Here is a 26,624-nt window from a genome sequence, read left to right as displayed (position 1 = left end):
TAATATGGCTCCCAGGACTAAACTACACTTAACAAGTGACAAAGCCTCCTTGATACCACATCTGAAAATAAGCCACAGCTCAAAGGATACTTGTCAACAAAAATAAAATACGAATATCCATATCAGTTTTTCTCAACCTTGGCAACTTGAAGACGGGTGAACTTCAACTTCCAGAATTCTGGCTGGGGAATTCTGGGAGTTGAAGTCCACCTGTCTTCAAGTTGCCAAAATTAAGAAACACTGATCCATCCAATCAAATACAGACAGAATCTGCTTGAGACTCCTTGCTTTTCTTCAGATTGGGCTCTTCTGGGCTAGAAAGCTCAACCCAACGAAGACACATCCACCCCCGGCTGTGTTCTCTGGCAGGCAAGGAAGCAGATGCTCACTGGCACAGCTTTATCCAGCGACACCCTGAAGCCAGCCAAGGGGAACAGGGCTGCAATCCCCTCCCTGACTTTGGAGCCTGGAGGACACCTGAAGATGCAAATATCAGGTGTCAGGCTTGGACAGCTTCAGGCTTGGACAGCTCCAGGCGGAAATGCAGAGCCCTGCTGCTGGGCTGCACTGACTGGGTCCCGGAGGGTGCCACTCTAGTGCTGGGGATCTGCTGCTGCCCCAGCTGGGATGCCATCTCTGTCTCCTGGCGAATGCGTGGGACGGACTGGGACCGGTGGAAGCTAAGTTTAGGCAGGACCCAGGACACTATTCTTAACCCTTTCACTCCAAATCTTTCCTTCTGGTTTCAACCTTTTTCCCTCTGGAAAGAACTAAGAAATAGTGGCAAAATGGTGGAAAATTCCAAGCAGAAGAATACAATGTCTGGAGTTAAAAAATGCAGCAAAGAAGGTAGGTTGGTCATAGTGCAATAAAAGTCTAATCAGAAGCGTCTGAGATAGTTAACAAGTCCTGGTAAACCACATCCACCACCGTACATGAGAGATCTGGGTGTGACGATACTTGACCATATGGCAAAAGCACTGTTATCATATGGACAGAAGTATTTACACTCCCCTCCCCCCATTCACTCTTTAATGGCTGTGTTTGCAATAGTTTGGGCAAGTTCTCTTTTGTTTGCTCTTGATGAGAAAACATGGGTTAAAACACAAAATGAGTAACCATCATGCTAACATCGAAAAAGACTTTTCCTAATTCCTTCTTAAAAGAACAACTTGAACTGAAACCCTCCCCCCACCCTGCTCTTAAGCATCAGTTTGAAGCTTTTTGTAAGTTGATTACTCTCCCAATTAAATCGATTAAGGATCAAAGGCCAATTATTAACATTTCTAATAACACCTCTTATATTCAGGGGGAAAAAAAAATTGATCTGATGTGTTCCAAGAAGCCTGCTGCTGGTAAATAGCGGGTGGAGGGGTACAATTGCCAGTCGGATCCCCAGGGGGGAAGATATCAATTGATTAATCAAAAGAGATATTTGCACAGAAGAAAACCTTTTCAGGATTCTTCAAAGGTACTGAATAAACCATGAACAATCAAACTCAGGGTCTGCACATCAGTGGTATGCAGGAAGCCACGCTCCTGCATACTTTTTTGCTTCCCAGTGGCCCCCCTTTCTCCCATCACTGCAGATGTGTGCAAGGAGGAGAAGAGGGATGGGTGGGGGACACACCTGGCCTTATTTAGTCTGTCCTTCCTCTCTCAGGCCACTCCATGAAGTCACAAAACACATTATCCCCATCCACCCCAGTATCTGCCGAGGCCAGTCTCTTGCGGCTTCTTGCAAGGAAAACAAGTGTACCATTTTAAAAATGGTGAGCCTAAAGCAGTGTTTCTCAACCTTAGCAACTTTAAAACGTGTGGACTTCCACTCCCAGAATTCCCCAGCCAGCCATGCTGACTGGGGAATTCTGGGAGTGGAAGTCCACACAGCATAAAGCAGCCAAGGTTGAGAAACACTGCTTCAGATGTTTGTGTCAGGAGATGAGCTGGGGAAGTGGTCGCTCTTCCCACTGCTGGTGTGGCTGCACACAGGAGGGACCTCCTGGCATTAAACAGACAAAGGACAGACCATCTGAAAGATCAAGAGCAAGGCAGAACTTACCCAAGATTTCTTTACCTGATGCAAATATTATGCAGGGTTAACCGTTTGGCACAAACTGAAAGTCAGGAACATCCAGTTAACATCTTGGGTGATTCCCTTCAGCTGTCCTATATTGCAGTCAGAGCTAATAGGCTAAGAAGCTAAGATTAGCCCTGCTGGAGTCCAGCATTTGGCCAGCCGGATGCTTCTGGGTGCTTTGAAGCAGGGGAGAGAGACATTCCCGCTCCTTGCGGCATGTTGCCCCCAGCCCAGAGGCAACCGTTGAGTCTCAAGGTGAGTGTCACTCAATGGTTCTGCTCTCTCCCCAAACCCCTTTTAAAGCCATCCCAGTCAGTGGCCATTCCCAGGTTTTATGGCAATGAATTTCACAGGTCAATTATGCAGGGTGAACAATGCTTCCATCATAATTTCCAAATCTCCTTCCAATCAGGTCCACTGGATGAACCTTGATCCTTATCTGTGGAGAGGGGGAGAAAAATGTATCCATGCCACATTTGATTTTATATACCTTGGCCGTGTTCCTCCCCAGTTGCCATTTTTCTAAGCCACAAATTACACCATTCTTGACTTTTCTCATATGGAAGAAGTTTGAACTTGATGACCATTTTGATTGTCTTCTTCTGCATTTTTCCCTGCGCTATCATAATATCCATTTTTCACAGGTGATGATCAGAACTGGATGCAATAGTTCACATGAGGATTTGTATCAGGGCATTACAGAGCTGGAAGCTCTATTTTCAATGCCTTTCCTGATGATCTCTAGCATAGAATTGTTTTTTTTTTCACAGTTGCCAAAGGAAACTGCCCAATATTGCCACTGAGCTCCCTACTACGACCCCATTATTAGTTAATTATAGGCAACTCAGATCCCATCATGGTATACGTGATCTTAGGGTTTTCTGTCCTGATGTTCATCATTTTACATTTACTTAAAGTGAACCACATTTGCCATTTGGCTGAACACTGACTCGGTTTAAGGGATACTTCTGGAGTTCTTCATAATCACAATTGCTTTTCACTGTCTGAATAGTTGATGTCATCCCCAGACTTGCTCAGCTCATTTCTTACCCCAAGTCAGGATCATTACGAACAAGTTAAAAAGCAGCAGTCCCTCCAAGCAGAAAATTGCACATTTATTCCTACTGTTTCCTTCCTGGTTTTTAACCAATTAGCAACCCATTAAAAAGACAGGCCTCTTTTCCCAGGACTGTAAATCCTGGAGATAAAAAACTTTATCAAAAGCTTTTTGAAAATTCAGGGATTCAAAGTCAAGTGGGCAACCTCCATCACGTGCCTACTGGCACCCTCAAAAAACTCCAGACACTTGGCGAGGCAGGATTCTCTTTCAGAGAAACCCTGCTAATTTCCTTCCACGGCTCCTTTTTCCTTTGATCACCATTTCTATCAATCTGCCTGGAACAGGCATTCAGCTGACCAGCCCATAATTTCCTGGCTCTCCCCTGGGTTTCTTTTAAAAAATGTTTAGCTGAACTGTCAAAATTGCAGTGGTGCGAGGAGGTATTGCAAACAATTCTGCTTGGACTGGATTACACGAAGGAATGTTCTGCATGGTATTCTGCCCACATTGCCTGTTGTGGGAGACCCTCCATCTTCAGACATCTGCCAAATTCCCCACCACCACTGGTGCAAATTAGTTTATTATGGTGGGGGGGAGGGGTCACGGAGGCTTGGGAAAAATGGTTAGTATGATCCACATCATGTGTCTGGCAAGAGAAGGAATTGGAAACATTTCCCTGGAACACAATCAAGGGACAAAATTCTTCTCTATAAGTAGCCTGATAATTCTTGACTTAAATATTATGCTCCAGGGAAGATTACGAATGTGAGCATAACACATAATGGAACATTTGGAGCTGATATCTAACAGCTAGAACAAAAGAGAGGATTACAAGACTGGACTGAAACATTTGGGTATAACTAAAAACAGGGATAACCTTTTACAATTATAAAATGTAAAGTTCTTGTTCTGCAGCTGTATCAGCCCAACTTCAGTGTTATTCATTTCACTAACCTAGTGAAAGAGCTTGATCCAAGATCAACTATGATTGCTAAACAGAACCTCCATCTATAAATTCAACACACCTCTCAAGACCTGAGATGTGAAGACAAATAACTGGAAAATACTGTGTTTGTGAGAACCCAGAACTCAGCTCACCACTTGCTGGTGGAGACAATTGGACAGGGTGATCTTTGGTCTGCCCCAGTAAATCAATGATTATATACCCAGGGCCTGCAATACAAAAGAAACCTTATAAATTGCCCAGGTAAAATTCAACTTAGAAAGTCAAAATGCCTGAGTGATATATATGCACAGAGCCACTGCCTTTTTTATAAAGTGCACCTACTGGAAGGTCTTGCAAGAATTTCAAGTGAGGATGAGCATGATCTACAGGGCACTAGGTTCTCAGGGAAATGATTCTGAAATGGGGTCATGATGCAGTCATGGAAGCCACGCAAGATGCCCTTGGGAGGAAGGAGGCAACCTGCAGTTCTTTGAGGAGGACTAAAGGCCAGCTGGCAGTAGAACAGGTAGGTCTTGGGGCGTTCAGCTGTATGGCCCAGCTTCCATCACCCTTATCCAGCTTTATTATTTTACAAGAGAAACGTGACCAATTCTGCAGTATTTTCAGTCTCTTTCTGTCTGAACCCACAATAAATTCTTGATTTCTCTAGAAGAAGCTGAAGAAAGGAAGGGAACCACAGAAGTAAGAGGGAACAGGAACCGCAGAGGTGGGCAAGAGAGAAGCAAGTAAGGAGACCACTGGAGAAGAAACAGAATGGGGGAAATGGGGCAGCAGGGAAGAGGAGCTACCCAAGGGGCTTTGAGAATTAAGCTATAAAATGAATGCCACAAAGGGTAGGCCTGCCTTGAGGCGGTAAAGGTGGCAAAGCGACAATACTTCTCCACCCTTACTGCGTCTGCAGATGGCTGCCCCGCAGCCCTGTTTGGGGTGACACGTGCCCTCTTGGGTAAAGGGTGCCTGGAGACCCTTTGCAGGATCACACAGAATTTGCTCAGCACCCAATGGACAAAGTCGCCCAGATTCACTCGCAGCCGGACGCAGGACTTGTTGCAGGTCCGAGGGAGATGCCCAGGAGGAGCCTTGCCCAGTTATCTGGGAACAGTTTGAACCCGTGGGGCCTGAGGAAGTGGACAGCTCCTTAGGGCTGTGGGCTTGGCCACCTGCTCTTCAGACCCATGCCCCTTCTGGCTTGTTAAAGCAGCCCAGGGGGTGTTGTGTGAGTGGGTTTGGGTGATGGAGAATTCTTCCTTGAGGGAGGGTGTTCCTTTACCTCGTAAGCAGGCCTTGGTTCGCCCCTCCTCAAGAAACCATTGCCGGACCCCACCATACTGGACCATTTTCATCCAGTACCTAACCTCCTGCTTTTGGAGAAGGTGGTGGAAAGGGTGGTCACACAACAGTTTCAGAGGACCCTGGATGAAGTCAATTATCTGGATCCCTTTCAGGCAGGATCCAGGGCTGGGTACGGGACAAAAACGGCTTTGGTGGCATTTTTAGATCATCTCTGGTGGGAGCAGGATGGGGGTTGTGCAACCATCCTTACTCTGCTTGACCTCTCAGGGGCCTTTGATACCATCAACCATGGTATGCTTCTGGACTGGGGGTGGGCATGCTGTATTGTGCTGGTTTGCCTCCTTCCTCCGGGGTTGATGCCAGTCCATGGCGACTGGAGGGGAGAGTTCCTGCCCTTGGCCCCTACTATACTCTCCCCTCTCCTATTCAACATCTACATGAAGCTGCTGGGAGAGCTCATCCCCACCATGGGGTGAGGTATCATCAGGACCGCTTCTCCCCAATTATATCTGCCTGTCCCATCAGATCCAGCATGGCTGATGGTATCAAAGGCCCTGAGAGGTTAAGCAGAGCAAGTTGTGGGAGTTGGCACCTATCTTGTGGAGCATCATCCCCCCTGAGGTCAGGCTGGCTCCATCTCTGCTAACTTTTTACAGGTCCCTCAAGACTTGGCTACGTCCTCAGGCCCCAAGGGAAGGGTGAACGGTTGAGGTGGCTCCATTCTTGCTCGTATCTGTCCCTCTCTCCTTGCCTTTTTTAATTGTAATATTAATTTTTAAATTGTGGATTGTTTTTTACATTATCATTTTTTAATTTTTTATTGTGTGCCACCCAGAGTCACATTTTGTGAGATGGGTGGCTATATAAATATTATGAAACAAACAAACAAATAAATATCCAAGTAAAGAGGCAGAGGTCTTTTTTGCCACCTGTTGTTTCAGTGTAGTAAGATGCCTGACTTCCAACACTGTAGTATTTTGGTAGCCCAAGTGATTATTTATTGTACTTTGTCAAAAGACAAAACTGGAGCAGGGAAAAAAAAAGGCAGGGCTGCTTGCTATGAAGATCTCCTGTCTTCTATATACTTGCAGGGATATTACCAGATGGCCTTCAAAAGGCATTGTGAAATTATTCCATCTTTCCTTTATTCATTATAGATGCTTTTCCTAGAAAAGAAATAAAAGAAATGGTGAGGAAACCTCTGGAGGGTCACCAACAGAGGACATCATCATCTAAGCTCCTCCCACGGCCGAGGGGCACTATTGGAACCGCCCCGGTCCCCTGGGGATGGGAGGAGGCATCTGTTCCAACTTGAGGACTCTTATCTTGCTGGAGGGGGCAGTTTTGTACTCCAGGCAATACCTGCCATTGGTCCCAGGGACCCCTGAGGCTCAATATCAACTTTTATCCTTTCTCATAGAGTTTTGAGGGGCCTCCAATCCTGGGAGACCACACCAGGTTTCAGCTGAAAATACTATGGCACGGTGGCCAGTCGGATTCTCTAGTGAGTGCCTTAGCTGCTACCTCTTGAGAGATGGAGTTAGAAAAATCAAAAGGTCTTTAACGCAAGAACCAACCCTGTGCTGGAAACGTGCATCCTTTTACCCTGAAAATCAGTCTCTTTATACTGTGTGATGTTTGTATGTTTGCTAATAATTGGCTTTGAGCATTTAGCTTCTATAAACTTCCTTACCCAACTTCCAGGGTGGGAAAGGTTTTTTAAGAATGGAAAAGGGTTTCTCTCTCAGGAAGAAGGTGACTGGGGTGTAATGATGAAGAGGTTCTGCTCAGGAGTTTCCCTTCCAGGCCTCTGAGGCACTGGAGCCACCGCCTGATGGCAAACTATCATTTGAAGGAAAACCTTTGCTTGATCTTCATGGCCCTTGGAGTGTGCTGTCGTTTGCTCAGAACTGGGAATGTTGCAGGAGGATCGAAACCACCTTTGCTTTTCAAGTTGCACAGAGGGTAACTCAGGAAATCAAACTGGGCAAACTGAGAAATGTCTTGTAATTTGTCAAAACCCAGCATTTGGACAAAAGCTTGAGAAATTCTGCAATGCAGACACCAGAAGAAGCTTTGCCCCAGCCAAGTTCCAGTTCAGTCATGTTTATGTCACACAGAGAAGCTCAAAACATTTTCTGAGCATCAGGAGGCAACCAGGAACATTTAAATGAATGAATTATTGATTAAACACAGCAGTGTAAAATAGATTGGCAGAGCCTAATGGTCATTATGCCTCTTTATTGTATTTTATATGACCATTTTAGTTTTCTGAGTTAACCAAAGATTGTGCATTTTATTTCTAAATTATTCTAGATATTTTGAAAATTATTATTTGCTCTGTTTGCCCCTTTCCTCCTTGTGGTCCAGTTTATTCAAACAATTATTTTCAAACGTGCAATTCTGTTCAGTATTCTTACAGACACCCCCTACACTTCACAGTACACTCTAAACTCCCCCAGTTCCAGTAAGAGCATCCTTGAACAGGAGTTGTCAAGGTGAGTTTTAAGCAGCTTCTGCACCTCCTGCTGTTGATGGAGAAGCCCAATCAAGGGTGTGCAAACCAGGTAACTCCACTGAGGAAGCTCATTTGCGGCTGGACACAAGCAGAGGAGTGGAGAGGAGCAAAAGGCAGGGGAAAGGGGATCCCACTAAGAATCAGCTCTAGGCGTTACTGCTTTCACTAGGCTGTGTGTGCAAATGGTAGGGCCGAGGACCAGGGAGACCTGAGCTAGGACTGGAAGAGAGCCCCTCTGAAAAGCAGCCCCCCCCCAATCTTTCTGGGAGAAGATCTAACAGTCTTTAGAGCAAAATCCTTTCAGACATTTGAAGAGCCTCTTTGGTTTTCTCTTTTTAAGGCCACACATTCTCAATTCCTTCACCTTCTCTTCCAAGGACTCACTCATGAGTCCCCTTCTTGTCTTCTCTGAACAAAGAAAGTTCCAGCTTGTTTGGAGTTTTCTTAACAGAACCAGAGCTGATTATTCAATGGGGAGGCTGACCAACACAGAAGTCATTCGAATTATTAACGCCCATGATTTGGATACTATTGAACTTCTTTTTGAAGACCCTTTTCACAAGTACTATTATCAAACCAGATTTTTCCCATCCTTGCACTTTATTTCTGTTTCCTAAGTAGAGAATGTTGTGTATCTCTCCTTGGTGTGGTGAGCAACAGCAGCCATCACCAACAGTACTGCTTTCTTTCATTGCCAGGTTTGTTTTAATCCAGATGCTCTCCACAGCATTGTCAAATTAATTCACTTTGATTTCTGAGCAGCAAATCTTTGGAAGTACAGCCTCCTCCTCCTCCTCCTCCTCCTCCTCCTCCTCATTTATTGCTTCCATGTATTGCTTGCGTCCCTTAGTTGCTATGTTCCATCCATGTCAATCATCCCATCAGGTCTCTACCTGTTAAATTGTACGTCCCTTCCTGCATAAAGGTTTCAAGCTCGTCTTGTTGATTTTTCCTACTCTGAGCATTACTGTCCCAGCACGGAAAGCTGTGAAATTTATGAGCCGGTGCTCTTTCATTTGATTTTTCAATGAGTGATTTAACAGGCCCCGTTACAGCTCCCTCTCTGCTTCCTTCTATACAGTGTAAGGCTTTATTGCCACCCCCCCTCCACCCCAAAGAATTCAGTGGAAAGCCTTCTAATCACGTTTGCCACGTTTTGCCAAACACTTTTTCCTCATATCTGTGAAGGACAATCCATCTCAGGCTAGTTGTCCATCAGCGCAGTAACTCAGGCCACCATCACAGAAGCCCCCTCTCTCCCCTCCACCCCATCTGCATGGCTAGTTGTTCACTTGTGGCTCTTTCCATTTTGGTGGGGTGTAAAGGATGAGTGGGGGAAATGCTGAGGAAGAAGGCCAGGACCCTTCCCCAGAAGGAGGGACTCTGACTGCCTTCCCAAAGGGTGATCCTGATCTTCCAGGACAGGGAACAGGCAGAAGCCCTCATGCCCTGACCACCAGAGAACTTCCCCCATCTTCTGCTCCTCTCTTAATGCAGAAATTGGGGGAGCTGCCTCAGGTTTGGATAGCCTGAGGATGGCAGAAAAATTCACAGAAAGGAGATAAGGCTGTAACAACCAAGGATGACTGCCATGTCCCCCGTTGCGATGTATACATACATCACAACGGGGAACATGCCTTTCCGGTGAAGGGGAGGGGGGAGGAAAGAACCAGTGCTAATCCCATAAGCACTGAAAGAAAAAACAGATAAAGGACAAAGGAGCCATACCTTTGCCCTGACCCGGGAAGCCATCATCCTATCTCCCTGACATCTCTGCATTACCACGGGGGACACACCTGCTCCGGACACAGGAAGAGGACAGAGGTAATCAGCGCTAATCCCTGATCGCCCATCGAGACTCCGGAATCGCCCCCTGATCGCCCATCGAGACTCCGGAATCGCCCCCTGATCGCCCATCGAGACTCCGGGTTCACCATCGGTCAAGACTTTGGGACAATGGGGGGTGGGGAAGGATCAGGTCCGCACCGCGGGTATTTACCGGCTACCTCGCACGCCATGTGCTCATTCCCGTCTTTCTCCGTGTCTGCATTCTATTCTCAATAAACCAGATATCCTTAGCCCTGGCTGGTGAGTCTGTGTTTTTTATGAATAAGGCAACCATCACAATGACTTTGCTTACCAGCCCTACAATGTAGAAGCACATACTTGAGTCCTCCAAATATCTTCCACCAACATACACAGAAAGAGAACTCCACAAAATCTGATGTTATTCAGGTTTCAAAAGAAGTATGAAAATCAGGGATTGTTTTAAAGGAAGGGTCAGTCTCAAGTGTCTTTCACTGTCCTCTAGTCTCCAGGATCTCGCTATCCAGTCTAACTCTAGAGAATGATGAGAGACAAATGCAGATTTCCAGTAGGTGGATACGGCCTAAATTATGCTTACCTTCCCAACAAAACCCAATGAATTGCTCTGTGTTAAGACCCTACCTTTGCTCTGCTGCTCTGATGGCTTCAGGCCTTCTTCAACTTCTCTATTTTCACTGAATAGATGTCTTCTTGCATTTGCAGCTTCTCATAGATCTCAGACTATGAAGAAATAAGTTTTAACAACTCTGTAGTCTTCTGTCTCTTTTATTTTGTTTGCTTTGCATCAAAAGCATACTACAGATTGTCTTGTTTTAGCTGACATTGGCTAGTCCATAAGTAACTCTCCTGCTTGGCTTTGGAAAAAGGGCAAGACTTGAACTGCCTGCAGCTCCAGTGGGGCAGGCCAAGCACCCCATGACTCTCTTCTTCTGCTCCACCTAACCTCCCTTTGCTCCAGACCCAGCGCAGGGCTCAGCTCTCTGTGGGGCACAGGACAGCAAATGCCTCTTGGCTTCTCGATGTTTGAAGCACTCAACCTGCGCTTGCAGAACACGGGTCATCTTCCTGGGCAGACAGCCTGGCCTTCCCCAAAGGGAGACAGTGCGGACGTGTTGGACTAAAACTCCTGTCTTCCTTCCCCAGCACACAGTTACGTGAGTCTTGCTCCAACACATCTGGAGTCACCAAGCTTGGTAAGGCTGGTATCGTTCAATATGCCACATGTTTACCATGAAGAAATTCTCAGGTGCCAAATGTCTCCCCCACAAGTTACAGCAATTTCTCAGACTAATCTATAAAATATATTACATAATATTATATATATATATATATATATATATATATATATATATATATATATAATGTAAATATATTGATAGCTCTTATACTGAAGTCAAATTCCTTGTATGTCTAATCATACTTGGCCAATAAAGTATTTTATTCTGTTTTATTCTAAATACTAATTTGTGACTGTGGGTCAAATCTTTTGGAAGGCGACCTATTGCTCCGTTCTCTTTCCTTTGCTGTGGAGATTCGTTTTCTGGGGGGAAAAAACCATTGCACTTTTGAAGATCCAACTGGAAGTGAAATGAAAGGGAAAAGGTGAGCTAAGTCTCTTTTAACTAAAGCTTACTTGCTAGTAAACATCCTAGGGAGAGGTATCAGAATGCAGAGCTTAATTTCAGTGTGTTGCTCACACAGAGGTCAACAGAGCTAATAAACTGTGTTTCTGTAGCTTTGCTGCCTAAAAATCTAAAAAGAAACATGGGTCAAATTCCATCATTATTGGCAGCCCTGGGACATATGCAACCTTTCCATAGGAGTGTCTGTTAAGGTTTGTGGAAAGAGATAGCATGGCTTGTCAAAAACTAATGTCTCAGAAGCTTTCATTTCCTCTGCAATGTTGGACAACATTTAGACCCTTGCGCGGACCCTTCTTGAGGGGTTCCAGACAATGAAGGTCCAGGGTTGCAGTTACTGAAGCGCATGCAGGTTGCTGTGGAAAGGATATTGGGGAGAGAAGTGGTAGAAATGCAGGGCAAGGCTATCGATAGGAAAGGCGGTGCAGGAGAAGGTGGGAGATGAAGGGCCTGGGAAGCCTTGAGAGTCAGAAGGAAGTTCTTGGCTAATTGGGGCTTTCATAGTGAACTTAGAAGCCTTTCATTTGCAATAACTTGATGAATGGGAATGCGGCTCAGAGGGCCCTGCACGCCCTTGCGCACGGTGGAAGGGTTCCCTCACCCAAGAGATGGCATGGAAGAGAAAAGGCCACCACCAGCGCAGGCCTCTTCTACACTCCTACTTTGTAAAGCTACCTTATTGGCAGCAGGAACTGGCTACTCCACTTTCTGGGCAATACCAATCTGTGCCAGGTTGCCATGGCTTCTCTCCTCCTTCCAACCCAGCTCTTGCCCAAGAAGGGACTCTTTGCAGAGAGTAACACACCAACGGAGGCCGGGCTCTCTGCAGGCCAGAACTCACACAGGCGCTGGGCTACAATTCCCAGAATTGTGAGCTGGGAGGGGGTGTCGGGAAGCCCCAGGGCAGCACAGGCTGAGGGGGCAGCTGGGGAGGGGAGAAGGGCACCACCGGCCTTGGAAAGGTAGCCCCCCAGTTTCCCACTTTCAAACTATACGGACCCTCGGCTACGTTCCAGAATCCATTCTTCTCTGTAGGGCGTTACGCAGCTCCCTAATTCAAAAAAGTGCATGGACGAAAACTGCAAAAAGTGTCTCCATTAAGCAAAATTATGAACAAAATGTTTCCTTTTGGAGGAATGTGCACAAACCCACAAATTGTACTGCAAGCTTAAAAAATATTCTTGAAGTACTGTGGGAATAGGTTAAATGGAATTTACAAATGGAAAATATGAGAAACTGGAACTAAGGCATTTGCCCGTCTGCAGTGACAGGTTAGAGAAGACAGTTATAATGGCCGACCCTTACACAGAATGTAAACTTTCCCAGGATTGTTTTATGCCCCCGTTCAACCACTCTTAAATATTTCAGTTCTCCCAAGTGGAAACTTTCAGCACTAAGTTTTCCTTGCTTAATTTTTCTTTTCATTTTTTATTGTCAAACAGCACAATTTGCAAAAAAGAAGTAAAAGGGAACTGAATGGGGTGTTCCTTCTCTGCTGGAAATGGTATTTTCACGGGGCTGTGAACAGGCCACTCCACAGAGATTTCCAGCAAGATGTATCAAAACAGCCGAGTCCGCAAATACGAAATGTTAAATGAACGGACACGACCTTTGCTGCAGAGCACTTACTTGTGGGGCACCCCCAGGTCAGGATCCTGGCCCTAAGAGGGCAGGGCTGATGCAGGGCGAAGGCAGGAGAGACCTCTGTGTTGCCCCCCTTGCTGCACATTCCTCTCGGGGCTGTCCACTACAGCGGCTCAGATCCAGGAGCACAGGCGAAGGAATTACCAGCAAAAGCGCCTTTCGCTGCCTACATTGCACACTCAGCATGTTCACTAGCTGTGTCGGAGTGTGCATCCAGGCACCCGTTCTCAGGCGTTTTTCAATATGATCTGGGGTAGCGAAACTCAAGTTTGGGAGCAGCATCACCCTAGGTCTGCAGGGGCAAACCATGTTCAACTTATCCTGGTCAATGGATCCCCTCGTACAGCACAGCAGGCAGACAATGGGCATTCTCTAATTCCCTAACATAACAGGCTGACAATAATCTAGAATGTCAGTTAGTCAAGCTGCTTCTGGCAACAATACCTGGATACTGTTGATCATTTCAGTAGTGATTTGGCCCAGAACTGAGCGAACATCCTCAACTGTGTAGCCTGCCAAGGGGTCAACAGTGACGTGGTCTTCTGTTGGCTCTTCTGGAAGGACGGCACCTTCCTGTTCCTAAAAGAGGACAAATTCTCACCAAGCAGCTCTGCCTAACCACAAGAGCGAACTGCCTGGGGAGGGCAGCTGGAGTCCACCTGGAGTCACCCACGGTCCCCCCCACCCCCGGCCACAGAAAGGGGACCCTACGGAGTGTGGGAAGACCCTCCACTTTTCCCACCAGCCAGGTGCTCAGCCTCCTTAGCAGGACAGCAGGCCTCCTGCTGTCATTCAGGGCAGGACACCCACCCAAATCCTCTGCCAGCAAGTTAGTCCAGTCTCTGGCAGGAACCAGGAAAGGTGAGGGCTGCGTGTGTGGATGTGAGTGAAGGGATGCATGGCGGGCAGCAAGACACATTCATTTACCTTGGCCAAATCCTCTTCCCCCCGAGTCAGTGCTACGAACGTGGAAAAGACATCGCACGGTAACCCTTCTTCCAGGGGGACAGGAAAAGGGGTGTTGGGGGGCTTGACTAGCTCTATGACATTCTGTTGGGAAGAAATAAAGTAGAGGAGAAAGCAAGGGAGTTTACGCAGCAGTGATGCAATGAATGGTCATAATTTGCTGGTGGCTTTTCAAAGGAAGGAAGTCAAAGGCTCAGGCTGCCAACAGGCTACACTTTTTATTCTGTTATTCTCCAAAGTGCTCTGAACTGGAAGCCTTCCTGACATCCTTCTCAGATCTGCACTTACGGCCTTGTAGTATCTTTTGTTCACGAACCCAACTGAAAGGGGGAAAGTATTCCACCCTCTGCAGACCCCATGCGGTGGTTCTCTTTCCCAGAACCACCCAGATTTGCATCCCCACAACTGCCCCGTGTAAGTCACTGGGCCCCCCGACTGCTGAACAGGCTCTCCACCGTCTGGCCACTGGGGGAGGCCAACGTTCAGCAACGTCTGCAGGCTCTAAGCCCACTGCCCTGAAATCACGCTTATTTGTATTATTCTCTGGCTAACAAAATAAAGAGGATGCCCAGGCTATCTAGCCCGTGGCCAACTCAGCATTTGATGATCATGGAGAGGATTCAGCTCCTTCTCTCATCCGTCCCCAGAGACACCCACCGCCCCCCTGCCAAAGGTGGAAGCAGGAAGGTCCCCAGTGACCAGCATGGGATGCTTTCCACAGATGGACAGACAGATGAAAGAACCCCCTTCTGATACAGAGAGAGGAGAAGGCACCTGGATGAGGGAGAAGTGGGGCCAGAATGGTGCTGGCTGGATAAAGGGCTTCAACCATTTTTTATTTTCCGTTGCCAGCACACCGATCCTAGGCAACACCGTAGATGACTGCAGGCCAAGGTGGGCTTCTGGCGGAGCATTGCAACCGCCCTGGGCATTTTTAAAACTGTTGGGTGCTTTGAGGAGCCCTTTCTGCTGCAGTGGAAGGTCTCTTTGGGGCCAACAGGAAAGGCAAGCAGGAGGGCCTGCCGCTCTCTGGACTGCAGCTGCAGCAATGCTACTCTGAACTGCCACGCTGCCCACCTCTAGGAATCAGGGTGGCTGGGACTGGGCTGCAGAAGGGCTGCATCCTCATAAAAGGCCATGCACATGTGCGAAGACTGCCCTCAAGGCCCGCAAAAATGGGTAGCGGGAGATGTCAGAGAAACCCATCACGTTTCTTTTCCAGCAAAATGGGCAATTAGGCAAAATGTCATCTGTGAGGCCATAAGTAAGCACGGAGTGCTCGAGTTCAATGGTGTCTGTCTCAAAATATGAAAACAAATGCAGTGTTAAAAAATTGCAGCACAGTGTAGTCCTTTGGTGGAAAAAAGGCAAACGATGGAACATGTATGATGCTAAGAGACAGGATGCAGCTGGGCCATAAACCCCCCAGGAGGGTTCATCCTTCTTTAAGTGCAACAGATCCCACCCTGAGTTTTCCCTTTGCTGGGGTCTCCCAAGTGCTACCCCCCCCCCTATTTTTGCTTGTTCCCCACTACCTCTCAACTCTTTTGGCTTAGCAGCTGAGTTCAGTTGCCACTCAGACAGTCCAAGGATCCATCCCTGAACCCTGCTTGTAGGCGTCCTCCACATGTACCCTTACACCGACTGGTGGGCTTCCACAATTCTGTGCTCAGAATTTCCTTCACACCAGCCCCCACCCGCTCCTCGTTCAAGCAACTATTTAATCACAGAACGAGCATGTTTTGTTAGTCTCCGCAGCACTAACATTCAGCCAGGCTTTAAATGCGCTTGTAGTTGCAACTTAGAATTAAAAGGAAGCCTTTTGTTGGCAGGAGAGATTTATGAATAAAAGTATGCTTTGGGGACAGAATGTTGTGATCCAGCAGAGCTTACTTCTTTTTATATTTTGCATTCCTAACAAGTCCAAGAGAAAATCAGCATGAATGAATTGTGAAGAGAGCCTCGAGCCAAACGTATTTAAATGAATCTTTCTGATGCAATACTTTTCTTTAAACAGTACAATTAAGGCGTTGTATTTCCTTTAAACAAAACCTCATGTATACCATTACCATTGATTATGTAGTGAAAACTATTTAAAACCAAGGAGACAAGGCAGCATTACAACCCTGTTTTTATTTTACAGTTACTTATTTTTTCCCCACCCGAAGAGAAATGTATAGTTTTGTTCAGCCTGGGAGGGGCTTTGAGGGAAGTAAGCTTACATATAACATTAAAAAAAAATCTATCTTGCTATTTTATTTAATGGCCAAGGCGCAGGCACCCGCCCACCACATTTTCTGAATGCTTTCTCCCTCCCTCCCTTGGCTATTTCTTACCCATAACATTTCAAACAGAAGAGAACCGAGGCTTGATCAGATGATTCTGCAAATCTCTCTCCTGCTCAGGGTGAACCCCAGTCCAACCTCCAAGTTTCAACAGCAACAAGGAAGATGCGATCAGGCTCCATAAAGCCCTTCTATCAAATTCCACAGCAGATATTAGTTTAGAGCAGTGTTTCTCAACCTGGGCAGCTTAAAGAGGTGTGGACTTCAACTCCCAGAATTCCCCAGCCAGGAACACTGGCTGGGGAATTTGGAAGTTGAAGTCCATACCTCTTCAAGCTGCCCAGGTTGAGAAGCACTGCTCTAGAGCATCTTCCTGATGCCTTCCAGCAGCACAATCTCCTGGGTGCAGCCTCTTTCACCCCTTCCTTTTTGGGGCCCCTCAATGCAGTAGTGCTTTTATATGGTACCTACACTCTGTTTTTTCCCCGGCAACAGCCTTGTGAGGTTGGTTGGTTGGTTAAGAGCAGTTGACCCAAAGTCACCTTGGATATGCCCATGGCTCAGGGGTCTTCCTTCTCCTCATCCAACGCCCTACCCACAAGATCATCCTGGCACCCAAAAATGTTTCAGATGTGCTAACCCTCAGCCGGTATGAGAACAGGAGGGTGTGGCTCCATTGGACGCATTCCAGGGAAAAGGCTGGTGGTGGAGAAAGGCTGGGACTATGACCTTCTTTGGCCCAAAATGGAGGACTTCTGGTTGTGGGAAATGGGCTGAGGGAGCCTGTTATACTTCCGGTGTCCAGTGCAATTGATGTATTTTGTCGTAGATATTATGTTTTTAAAATGTATGTCTCCTGCTGCCCTTGATGGCTTCATGAGTTGCTTCTGAGCAACCTTCCAGGTGGAAAGATGAACTCAAATTCACAGGAGGACAAGGAGGCTCTTCTGGGGCTGCCCAGTGAGGCATGGAAGCAGCTGAAATCCAGCATCTCCAGAAGACTCAGCTCAAGAAAACTGACACATCACAATATTCCCTCTTTGCACAGCAAAGAAATCTATTCTGTCCACTTCTTGCTTCCTTGGTTTGAGCATATTTAAGCCACTGGCTGCTCTGAATTGCAAATTCTACATGTCCAGGACAAGGAGCCTTTGAAGACAACAATGTGTTTCCCATCTCTTGGTACTGTATTCCCTCAGGGGTGGAAGCACACTGCAGAGTTCCTGAAATAGCTTCCCTGGAGAATCAGGGGGTTTCTTGGTTCCTCTTCTTCCCCCTCAGAAGCTACATATTGGCCTTGGAGGCACAGGCCCTGCCTTGCCTTCTACATCCCTTATGGAGGACCAGGGAGAGGAGCTGTGATCAGCCTGCAGGATAAAGAGGATAACTTTTCTGGGAGTGGGGGGTGGCAGCTTGTGTTCTCAGTCAAGCCCCACTGTCCATGAAGCAAAGATGTAGATGAAACAATGTGAATCCAGAAGGGTCTGAAGGTCCCTCACATGGGTGGCTGGATAAGCATCCCAGTGATTCTTTCCAACCAGAAGAGGACCAAGGTGGTCTTGGGGTAACAGGGTTGGATTAGGACTAGGAGATCCAGGTTCAAGACCCCCTCAGCCATGGAAACTCGCTGGGGTGACTTTGGGTCAGTCATGCTCCCTCAGCATGACCATCTCACTGCCTAAAATAAAGGGAGATCCACATGGAAGCCATTCTGCACAATGAGAGGAAAGGTGGCTGTTGTGAATGTGCCTGCTTGCCAGATGCTCACAATATGCCGGCTGGTGCCAGATGCAGGAGATACATCCCCACCAGCAGGGACAGATGCTCTTTATCATGTCCACAGAGATTCAGGTACTCTGGCCCCTTGTTCAGCTGGAGAAAAGGAAAAGATCTGGTCCTTTGGAAACTGGTGGCAGAACTCCAATAGAGGTCTGTCGATCAACGGGTATGTATGTGTTTCAGCAGCATCTAATTAAAGTAGAATCTCCCCCCAAATCTGGAGGAAGTCCAGATAAGTGAAGCAGAGAACCTTTGCTTTGGAAATTTGATACTTTGGGCAGAAATAGGTAACCAGTCTAGCCAAGTATTCTTGTTAAGTTTTTTCTTTTTTTTCCTTCTTTTTTTGTGTAATGCTGAGTTAAGTCTACTTGTCTTTTAGTTATCTGTACACATTTGGGAATTGATGTCCTTCAGCCTGTTATGCATTAATTTCATTTAGAATCCCCTTATAGTCTTATAGTTGCAATTGAACTACAACATCTCCCTTCTCCCAAGGAGGCTATGCTATTTGCAGTGGATTGTGGCCATCCCGGTAGTCTGCATGGAGCACTGCATTTTATTCTGTGATTTTCTTTTAAGCTGGCAGCTGTATCATCAGATGGGGAGTTCTAGGCCTCCCTTTGGCATGAAAGCCTACTGGGTGACTTTGGGCCAGTCCCCCTCTCTCAGCCCGTCCCACCTGACTGGGTGGCTGTTGTGGGGAAAATAGGAGGCAGGAATATCAGGTATGTTCACCACCTTGAGTTATCTATATAAAAAAGGTGGGATGATGATGATGATGATAATACTCAGGATCTGAGTACCTCTGCCATTTATCTTTACCAGAATTGACTATTTGTGCTGTAATATTTAAAATTATAAAGGAGTTGTATATTTAATTTTTTTAAAAAAATAAAATGTGATTTTATTTATCTCTTGTGAGATTGATCTTTCTCCAGGGGTGGAAGGAGTAGAGAATGGCTGAATCCTCTGGCCCCATACTCTTATGCTCTATGACCAGGAAGGGGCACTATTGAAATGACTTTTTTAAATATATTGTTATCTTTGATTGCCAGGAAGGCAGTCCAGGTGGGGAGCTCCTGTGAGACCCTCCTGGAAGACAGCTGAAGGCTTCTGGGAAAGGAGGCTGGAGACCTGTGCCCTCCCATCCACTATGTTTATCTGTTCTGCTACAGTGGCCTATAAATCTAGCAAATACAAAGAATGAATTCCTGACTTCATCAGAAATAATGACATTTGGCCATATGTAATGACTAATTACATAGGAGCAATAAATCAGCCTCAGCAAAGTTAGTTTCATGTATCTCATGAAACATGACTGTGCAAGCAGAGCTGTGAAAGCAGAAGGAAGTCTGTGGTTCAGATCATTTTATGGGGCAGGTGGGTGCATGGTTTTAGTCCCTTTTGGTATGGCCTGGAGATGCTTCTCAGGTGTGCGCAAGAGTATTGAAGAGAGTTGCCCTGTCCTGTACTTCTTCTTGGAAAGTTCTGAAGTGGAGGCCCATTTTGTGAGCGCCATTTAAACTCTTCTCAGGACTGAATACCTGAAAAAGAAGGTCCCTGACCACGCCAACTCTTCTGCTGAATTCAAGTCAATAACTGAAGAATCTCTTTCTAGACCTTATTATTGGAGGTGATGCATGATTGAGAGTATGGGACTAGATTAGGATTGTGGGCACTCAGATTCAAAATGGAAGCTTGCTGGGGGATTTGGGGTTAGTCCCTACCTTGCAGTGCTGGGGCTGTGAGGACAACATTAGAGGAGGGAGCATGATTCATGATGCTTGGGGACTATGAAGGGAACATAGGACATAAACCTAATGAGTTCACAGAGAGTTGGGGAGGTCAAGGGAGGTAAGCACAATAAACCTTTTTCCTGAATTATCTAGGGCCTAGTGTGCCATAAGCACAGGCTAATTCCAAAAACTTGGAAGGAATAAAATTATCTCTAAAGTAAATAAGCTTGTAGCACTTCTTCCATTCAAACAAAACCATATCCCAATGTTTACTAACATTAAGGAGTCCTTCCTGCCTGCCTGCCTGCCTGCCAGCAACATCTACCTAGCTATTACCTATGTGGGGGACACTTCTAATCAGAGGCAGATCCAAATACCCTGATTTTCAGAGATAACCACAGCAAGAAAGATTTAATCACATATGCCAGTATGGTTCATCCAGACCCAGAAAACAGACTAAGGATGCATCAACTGAACTGCTCAGTGGTAGGAATTTACTATGGTTGATGTATTTACGAATTGCTGGGGTAAAAAAAAAATTATCTCAAGAAAGGAGGAGGAACCTTGAGAAAAACAAGAGAATTTGAAACTATCATGCAAAACCAAGATAATCTATTTAATTTACACACACACACACACACACAGTGTGTGTGTGTGTGTCTATTTAATTAAAATATGATGCACAGAGATGGAACAAATAAAAAATTGTATGCTAAGTGGATGCAAAACTTTGAAGAAATAATCACAGCACCACAGTGGGAAGAGTTATGGTGAAAAAAAATCAATAGAATTTACTCAAAGCTACTATTTAAGGGAAAACTGGCATACAATGTTTTACAGATGGTATATCACTCCATCAACAATTACCAAGATAGATAATCATGTAACAATGAATGTTAGAAATACCCCAGCAAAGAAAAAAACATTTTATCACATGTGGTGGTCACGTAAAAAACTCAAATGCATTGGAAAGAAATGCCTCAAACTATTCAGAAAATTCTAAAAGTGAAATCTGAATTGAAACCACAAATATTTCCATTAGATATAATTCCAGAAAATATAAATGAAAAATATCCCCGCTTACTAAGCTGCATGCTGACAGCAGCAAGAACAAATCTGGCCAGCCCTGGAAAAGGGAAACTTGGCCGACGATATAGGGCTGGGAGGCCAAAACGGGAGGATGTGCAGCCCTGGCGAAACGGCCGGCGAACATCCATCACAGGGGCCTGGCCCCATTCAGGAAGGAATGGCTCCCTTACATACTACGCATCACACAGCCGAGCAAACTTAAGATACCTGGAATGTGGTTTCTAGAAAAAGAGCTATGAGACCAATCAAAAATAACAGAAGACTCAAACAAGTATCAGCAATAACCCTCAATGTTCAGGGCAAAGTACAAATATTTAGGTTACCTGTTGGGAAATAAATGGAAGTGGAGGAGAAAAAGCATTGCTAAAAAGTCTTTCGGTAATGTTTTTACTCTATACCTGTTTTTTTCTTACTTGTGCTTTGTGCCTTAACTTTCTAAGAATCTGTTAGAAGCTTAAATAATGATTAAACAAACCATTGATTTCTAAGGAGAGAGAACACAAGCCCGTAAACCGAATCATTTAGTCTGGAGAGGGATGGATTTTTGCCAAGCTTGCTCAATTATTCGCAAGCTCAGGGCTAACTCTGCATTTCAACTGTGGGAGAACCAAAGAGCAGCCAGACGTGTCTGTGCTTGTTCGAGGGATGAGCGAAGTGCTGTGACTCATAAGCTATAAAGGAGATGTTTATGCAATATTAAAATCTGCTCTTGATCTGCAGGTAGCAGGCACTGTATTCTCTGGGCTGCCTCTTAAATTCAGATCCAGATTTGCCTCCCAACAACAAACTCCAGATGGAATTTCTTAGCCAAGACTAAAGAATTGCCAATTCTGGGCCTTCTAGATACACACAGTCATGTTCTGAAGCTTTGTTTCAAAACAATAAGGGCTAGAAACTTTTTCAAAAGGAAATGAGATTTTCAGAGCTTGAAGACAGCTTGTGGCCACATAGATATGTTTAGGAATCCTTCCACAGACACAGCATCTGTTGCACCTCCCTTGGTTTAATTACGAATACATGGAGTATCACCAGATTTGGTCTTCTAAAGACCCTGACTAGCACAAAAGAATTTTAAGGTTATCAAGCATATCCCTACAACAAAATCATTTACTGTATGCATTTTAATTACTGAATTGTATTCACAATCCAAGAAATGGTGCATCTGCTGGTGGCATCTTGGTCCAAAGGTACAAAGAATCATTGAAAATGCACGCACCTATATCAGTGAATATCAGCATTCAATTTTAAGTGAGGTTTACCATCAGCTTGATTATCTATGGATTATATTTCCCCCCTCCATATTTAACCTGCTAATTACTACAATAAAACACACTCTCACTGTGATAATATTTTCCCTGAGATTTAAGATATTCAGTAGCTTTGAAATGTTCTCCCTCTGGCCAAAACGACTACTTCCTTTCTGCGACATGTCTTCTTCGCCGTCCAACCGAAGATTCCTGCTTCATCATCCTTTAAGGATTTATCCTTCTCCCCAGAAGGATCGGTTCAGCTTCCTCTTTCTCCTGAGAAGAGCAGCCCAGAGACTTGATCCAGACTGGGTCGTGCTTACAGCCCCACCACAGCTCTGACGCTATCTATGACAGATTGATCACACTCATTTCCACAGGCACATTTGAAGTCTGGATCCACCGAGGAGGATAACTGCACCAGTGCTAACGATGTCACACAGTGCTTCCCAGCCTGGTCAGCTCCCACTGTTCCCCGGCCGGCATGGTGGCTGCTGAGGATCCTGGAAGATGAAGCCTGCACATCTGGAAGTGGCCCAGGCTGGGAAATGCTGAGGTTGACCTTCCAGAATTTGTACTCCTTTTAAGACTCAACTCACAGGGACCACGTCAGGCCCCCGAAGCCAGTTCCTTTCCAGCATAGGTATGAAACAGTTCTAGTTTTTCAGTTCAAAGAAACGGGTGTGTAAAAATAAACTTAAAAGAGTCTTGAAACTAGAAGTAGCAGGACATAAATTCTTCAAAATTACAGAAACTGCATGTTAGGGTTTATTTTATAAATATTATGCTTTTAGCTAAATGTGTGTTTAACCAAAGAGGTAAAGGCTGTACTGTGATGCTCTCTGACATCAGATATGATGTGTAAAGTGCTTAGGCCTTTGCTACACAGCACCTCATGTTCTGTCAAAACAACCATCCCCTCTTCAGGCTGCAAATTCAATTTCTGACTTTATACACACCCCATCCTACTGCAGAAACCAGAATATACAGAAATATGCAATAAGTCAGGGTTTTTTAACATTCCAAAACAGACGTGATTGTGTGAAGAAACTGGTTGTGAATGCTCCTTGCCTGCGAAGAGCAATGTGTTTCAACCTATTTCCATATTTCTAATTAACACCAACTTAAAAATAAAACTCAAGCATAGCCCACTTTAATCAAAACAGGGAAATACAAAATTCATTTTATCAGAAAATTGACTAGAGGTGATTTGAGAGACTTCCATTTTTCATGTTTGCATCGCTATAATTATTAATGTGCACGTCCCTTTTCGGCAATCAATGTGGAGAATAAAGAAGCAGGGGTCCTTCAAACTTTACATGCTTTCAGATTTTATCCCCCTATTTATGAAGGGCCTGAATGGTCCCGACAGGGACACTTTTGCACCTTGCAACGACGGGACTCTCCTTCCCTTGAACAACGTCTCCAGTAACAAGAGGTCCTCCCTCTGACCAGCGTTTCATTGCCCTGAGCTCCAATTTCCTTTAAAATCAAGAAGAAATCACGGTCGCTCTCCCCCAGGCTTCCTCAACAAAGGGTGTTACTTCCTGTGAAGTCATGGAGAAGGACAATCAGGGGTGTTCACAGGGTATGGGCAAAAAAGTCAATATGGTAGCCAGACAGCGCGGTTGAAGGTCGCACCTAGAAAACAAGGGCAGCTTCAGTCACACCCTCTGACCAGCATTAACAAATCCTGTGGACGCCCCTGAGGAGAACGGAGAACTTGGGACTTTCCTGGGAGGACTGGGCCTGGCAGACCTTGCCTCTGATCAAGGGGGAGACCCTGGGGGTTCCTAAAAGTGGGCAGGGGGACCCTAACCCTCCAGTTCAAAAGGGTCTCCCGCTCAACTCTCAATTATCTCAAAACTCAGGTTAGAACAGGGGGAAGCCTGAGCCAGCCTTCTGGGCCATTCCCGAGGCACCTGCTTCACAAAAAACCTGTCCTAGCAAGCAGCAGGGCCAGGCAACCCTTTGGGAGGCACCCCTGTCTGCAGCTCCACCTGGAAAACACCACCCTGTTCTCCAAATTTATCTGCCGGGTCAGGAAAGATGGCCGTTTCCACTTTCCCCAGTTGTTCCTTTTACTTCTACAGCCCCAGGTCGTTCTTTCTGGCGTCCCCTTCGGCCCGAGAAACAAGAAGCGTGCAAGAAAAGTGAAGTAAGAGAACACCCCTCCGGTGCAGCCGTTCACATGAGGGCGATGGCGGGGCCTCACACCCCAGTGTGACATCCCTGCTGTTCCAACATGACACCACTGCTCTTGATCGTCGCACCAAGGAGGCATACCCCTTCCAGCCAAACACGGAGGCGGGAGGCTGTTACAAACAAGGGGGACAAACCAAACAAGGGATTATAAATTCTTGAAAAGGGGGAGGGTCTTTCTTTCAACTTACAAGTTCGTCAGCAAAGCGCCTGGAAGCCTTCGTGCTGCATCAGATTTGAACGGAAAGCCCTGAATGTATTTCTCCCGGAAGTAGAGGCCTCCGATGCGACATATTATGAATCTAATCAGCCGCATGTTCCATTTTAAACAAGATAAATAAGATCAAATAAAATCAACGCAGAGATTGGACTGGTGCAAAGCGTAGCAAATGGTGGCAAATTGATCAAATTATCCCCCCATATAAGGTAAATCTTGGAATGCTCAAATCTGGAAAAATATTAAGGACATTATATTTAGAAGGCAGAAGTCTGCTTTGTTTTTGTTTTTAATTAGTATTTTTCTTTGGCTTTAGACACCCTTGCAAAGGGTTATCTCCCAGAGCTGTTAGGCTTAGAATAGCTTCTACTGTGATCTGCTTTGAAAACTGCCAACGAATCATGTTATTAAATCAAAGTATTTAAAACGTGTTTAACAAAGAGTGGGATGAAACAGTAACCATTTTCAACCAAACAGCTTCCCCCTGAAGTGAACTGTTACATAACACACACGTTTTGCTCTTTATCCCTCACCATCTGTAATTTAATTTCCATTTCTTCAAAGCGAGAGAGATGGCATTTGTTTAAATAAAATCTCCATAATCATGACTTTAACCTCAAGCTGAGATTCATGAGAAACAATCTGATGTAGTAAAACAGCAGATGCAACTGGGAATAGCTGGAACTCGTTCACCTGTGTTCAACGTTCCCTATTTAGGGCTCTCCCTCCAGTCTCCTTAAAAAAATATCAGTGGGAAGATATTGTTTCCTTTCTGGCACTGTGCTTGGGTCTGAATTTGGATTATTTGGATTAAGTGTTATTATTTCAAGTTTCCTTTCCACATCAGGCAAGTTAAAGAACTAAGATGCAGGAGACCATGACTGCAGATGCCATTAAGGCAAGGACTCTCTGTGGGTGCAGCTTCTATTTGGGATTCCAACCAGGAGCTGAGTTAATTAATTAACACTGAAGCAACTGCTTAAGCATTGATTAGAAATCCCAGATTACTAACCTGATTATTTAAGTGGCTGAAGCTCCAGCCAGAAGTGTCTGAATCCCACTTGCTCAGCTGGGTGGGCCATCCATCCGCAGCCCTCATTCTGCCCATTACTGACTCTGGTCCCCCTTCAGCATCTTCACTTCTTTCTAACAAAAGGCCAAAGAGACTCTGCGGCCATCCACCTCCTGTTGCACCTCACTCCGTCCTTCTGAACAATCGCACTCTGCAGATGCTGAAAGGCTCAGAGACGCATTCCCCAGTCGCCCACCCTCTTCAAATTCTCTGTGTCTGTGTGTGCGCCTTTGAGCCAGTGTTGGCTCCTGGTGACTGTGTAGACAAGTCCCAGCAATTTTCTGGCAAGAATTCGGAAGGGGTTTGCCCTGGCCTTCCTAGGCCGAGAGAGAGGGACTGGCCCAAGGTCGCCCAGCTGGCTTCGTGCCTAAGGCGGGACTCGAACTCACTGTCTCCTGGTTTCTAGCCTGGTGGCTTAACCACGACACTAAGCTGGTGCTGGAGATGACCCAATGGGAATGTACCTGAGACAGGGCACCCTAGACTCTGCCTCTTCAGCTTCACCGTTGGCACTGCTGACAGTGTTGAAAGTGCCAGCAGCAGAAGAGAACACGTAGAATGTAAGATTCACAAGCATCCTCTAGCACATTCTCCACCAGAAGCCCCAGTCCTTGGCCGTCTGACTGATGGAAGTCCAGCACCAAGCCCAGATCTCCTGACCTAGGGTTTCCCTAGCATGAGCAAAGCGGAGGAGCCTGGGGCTATTCACTCAGGGTTATTTGTTTATTTATTTATTTATTTATTTATTCAAGGTGACAGAGCTGCCAGAGCTAACCTGGAGGCTCATGCTCTTTGACGCAGCATGGCAATCAGGCTGCAGTGCTATTACCCGACCTGTACGTCTCCCCTGCAACTAACTCCTGTGTGCTCGTAACCCTGGATGGAGAAGGCTGGGCCTGGGCCTGAGGGACCTCCAATCCTCTGAAAGATGGGGAGGGACAAACCCTGTCCTGAGACTCAGCTAGGGCCACGATCCTCAGCTGTCACAGAGATGCAGATGGC

General features: G+C 45.9%; 1 protein-coding gene across 1 annotated transcript in view; it reads right to left on the bottom strand.

The window, feature by feature from the left end:
* Positions 1-6,398: 6,398 nt before the first annotated feature.
* CABCOCO1 (ciliary associated calcium binding coiled-coil 1) overlaps positions 6,399-26,624 on the bottom strand; it is a 42,957-nt gene continuing 22,731 nt past the window's right edge. The window contains exons 6-9 of the mRNA XM_063306292.1: positions 13,957-14,079; positions 13,474-13,608; positions 10,367-10,465; positions 6,399-6,566 (exon numbers count right to left, since the gene is read on the bottom strand). Coding sequence (XP_063162362.1) covers positions 10,391-10,465; positions 13,474-13,608; positions 13,957-14,079 — 333 coding nt within the window. The 3' untranslated portion in view covers positions 6,399-6,566; positions 10,367-10,390. The remainder of the gene's footprint in view (positions 6,567-10,366; positions 10,466-13,473; positions 13,609-13,956; positions 14,080-26,624) is intronic.

Source organism: Candoia aspera, chromosome 6 (genome assembly GCF_035149785.1).
Source record: "Candoia aspera isolate rCanAsp1 chromosome 6, rCanAsp1.hap2, whole genome shotgun sequence".
NCBI lineage: Eukaryota > Metazoa > Chordata > Lepidosauria > Squamata > Boidae > Candoia > Candoia aspera.
This window is presented reverse-complemented; position numbering and strand designations above follow the sequence as displayed.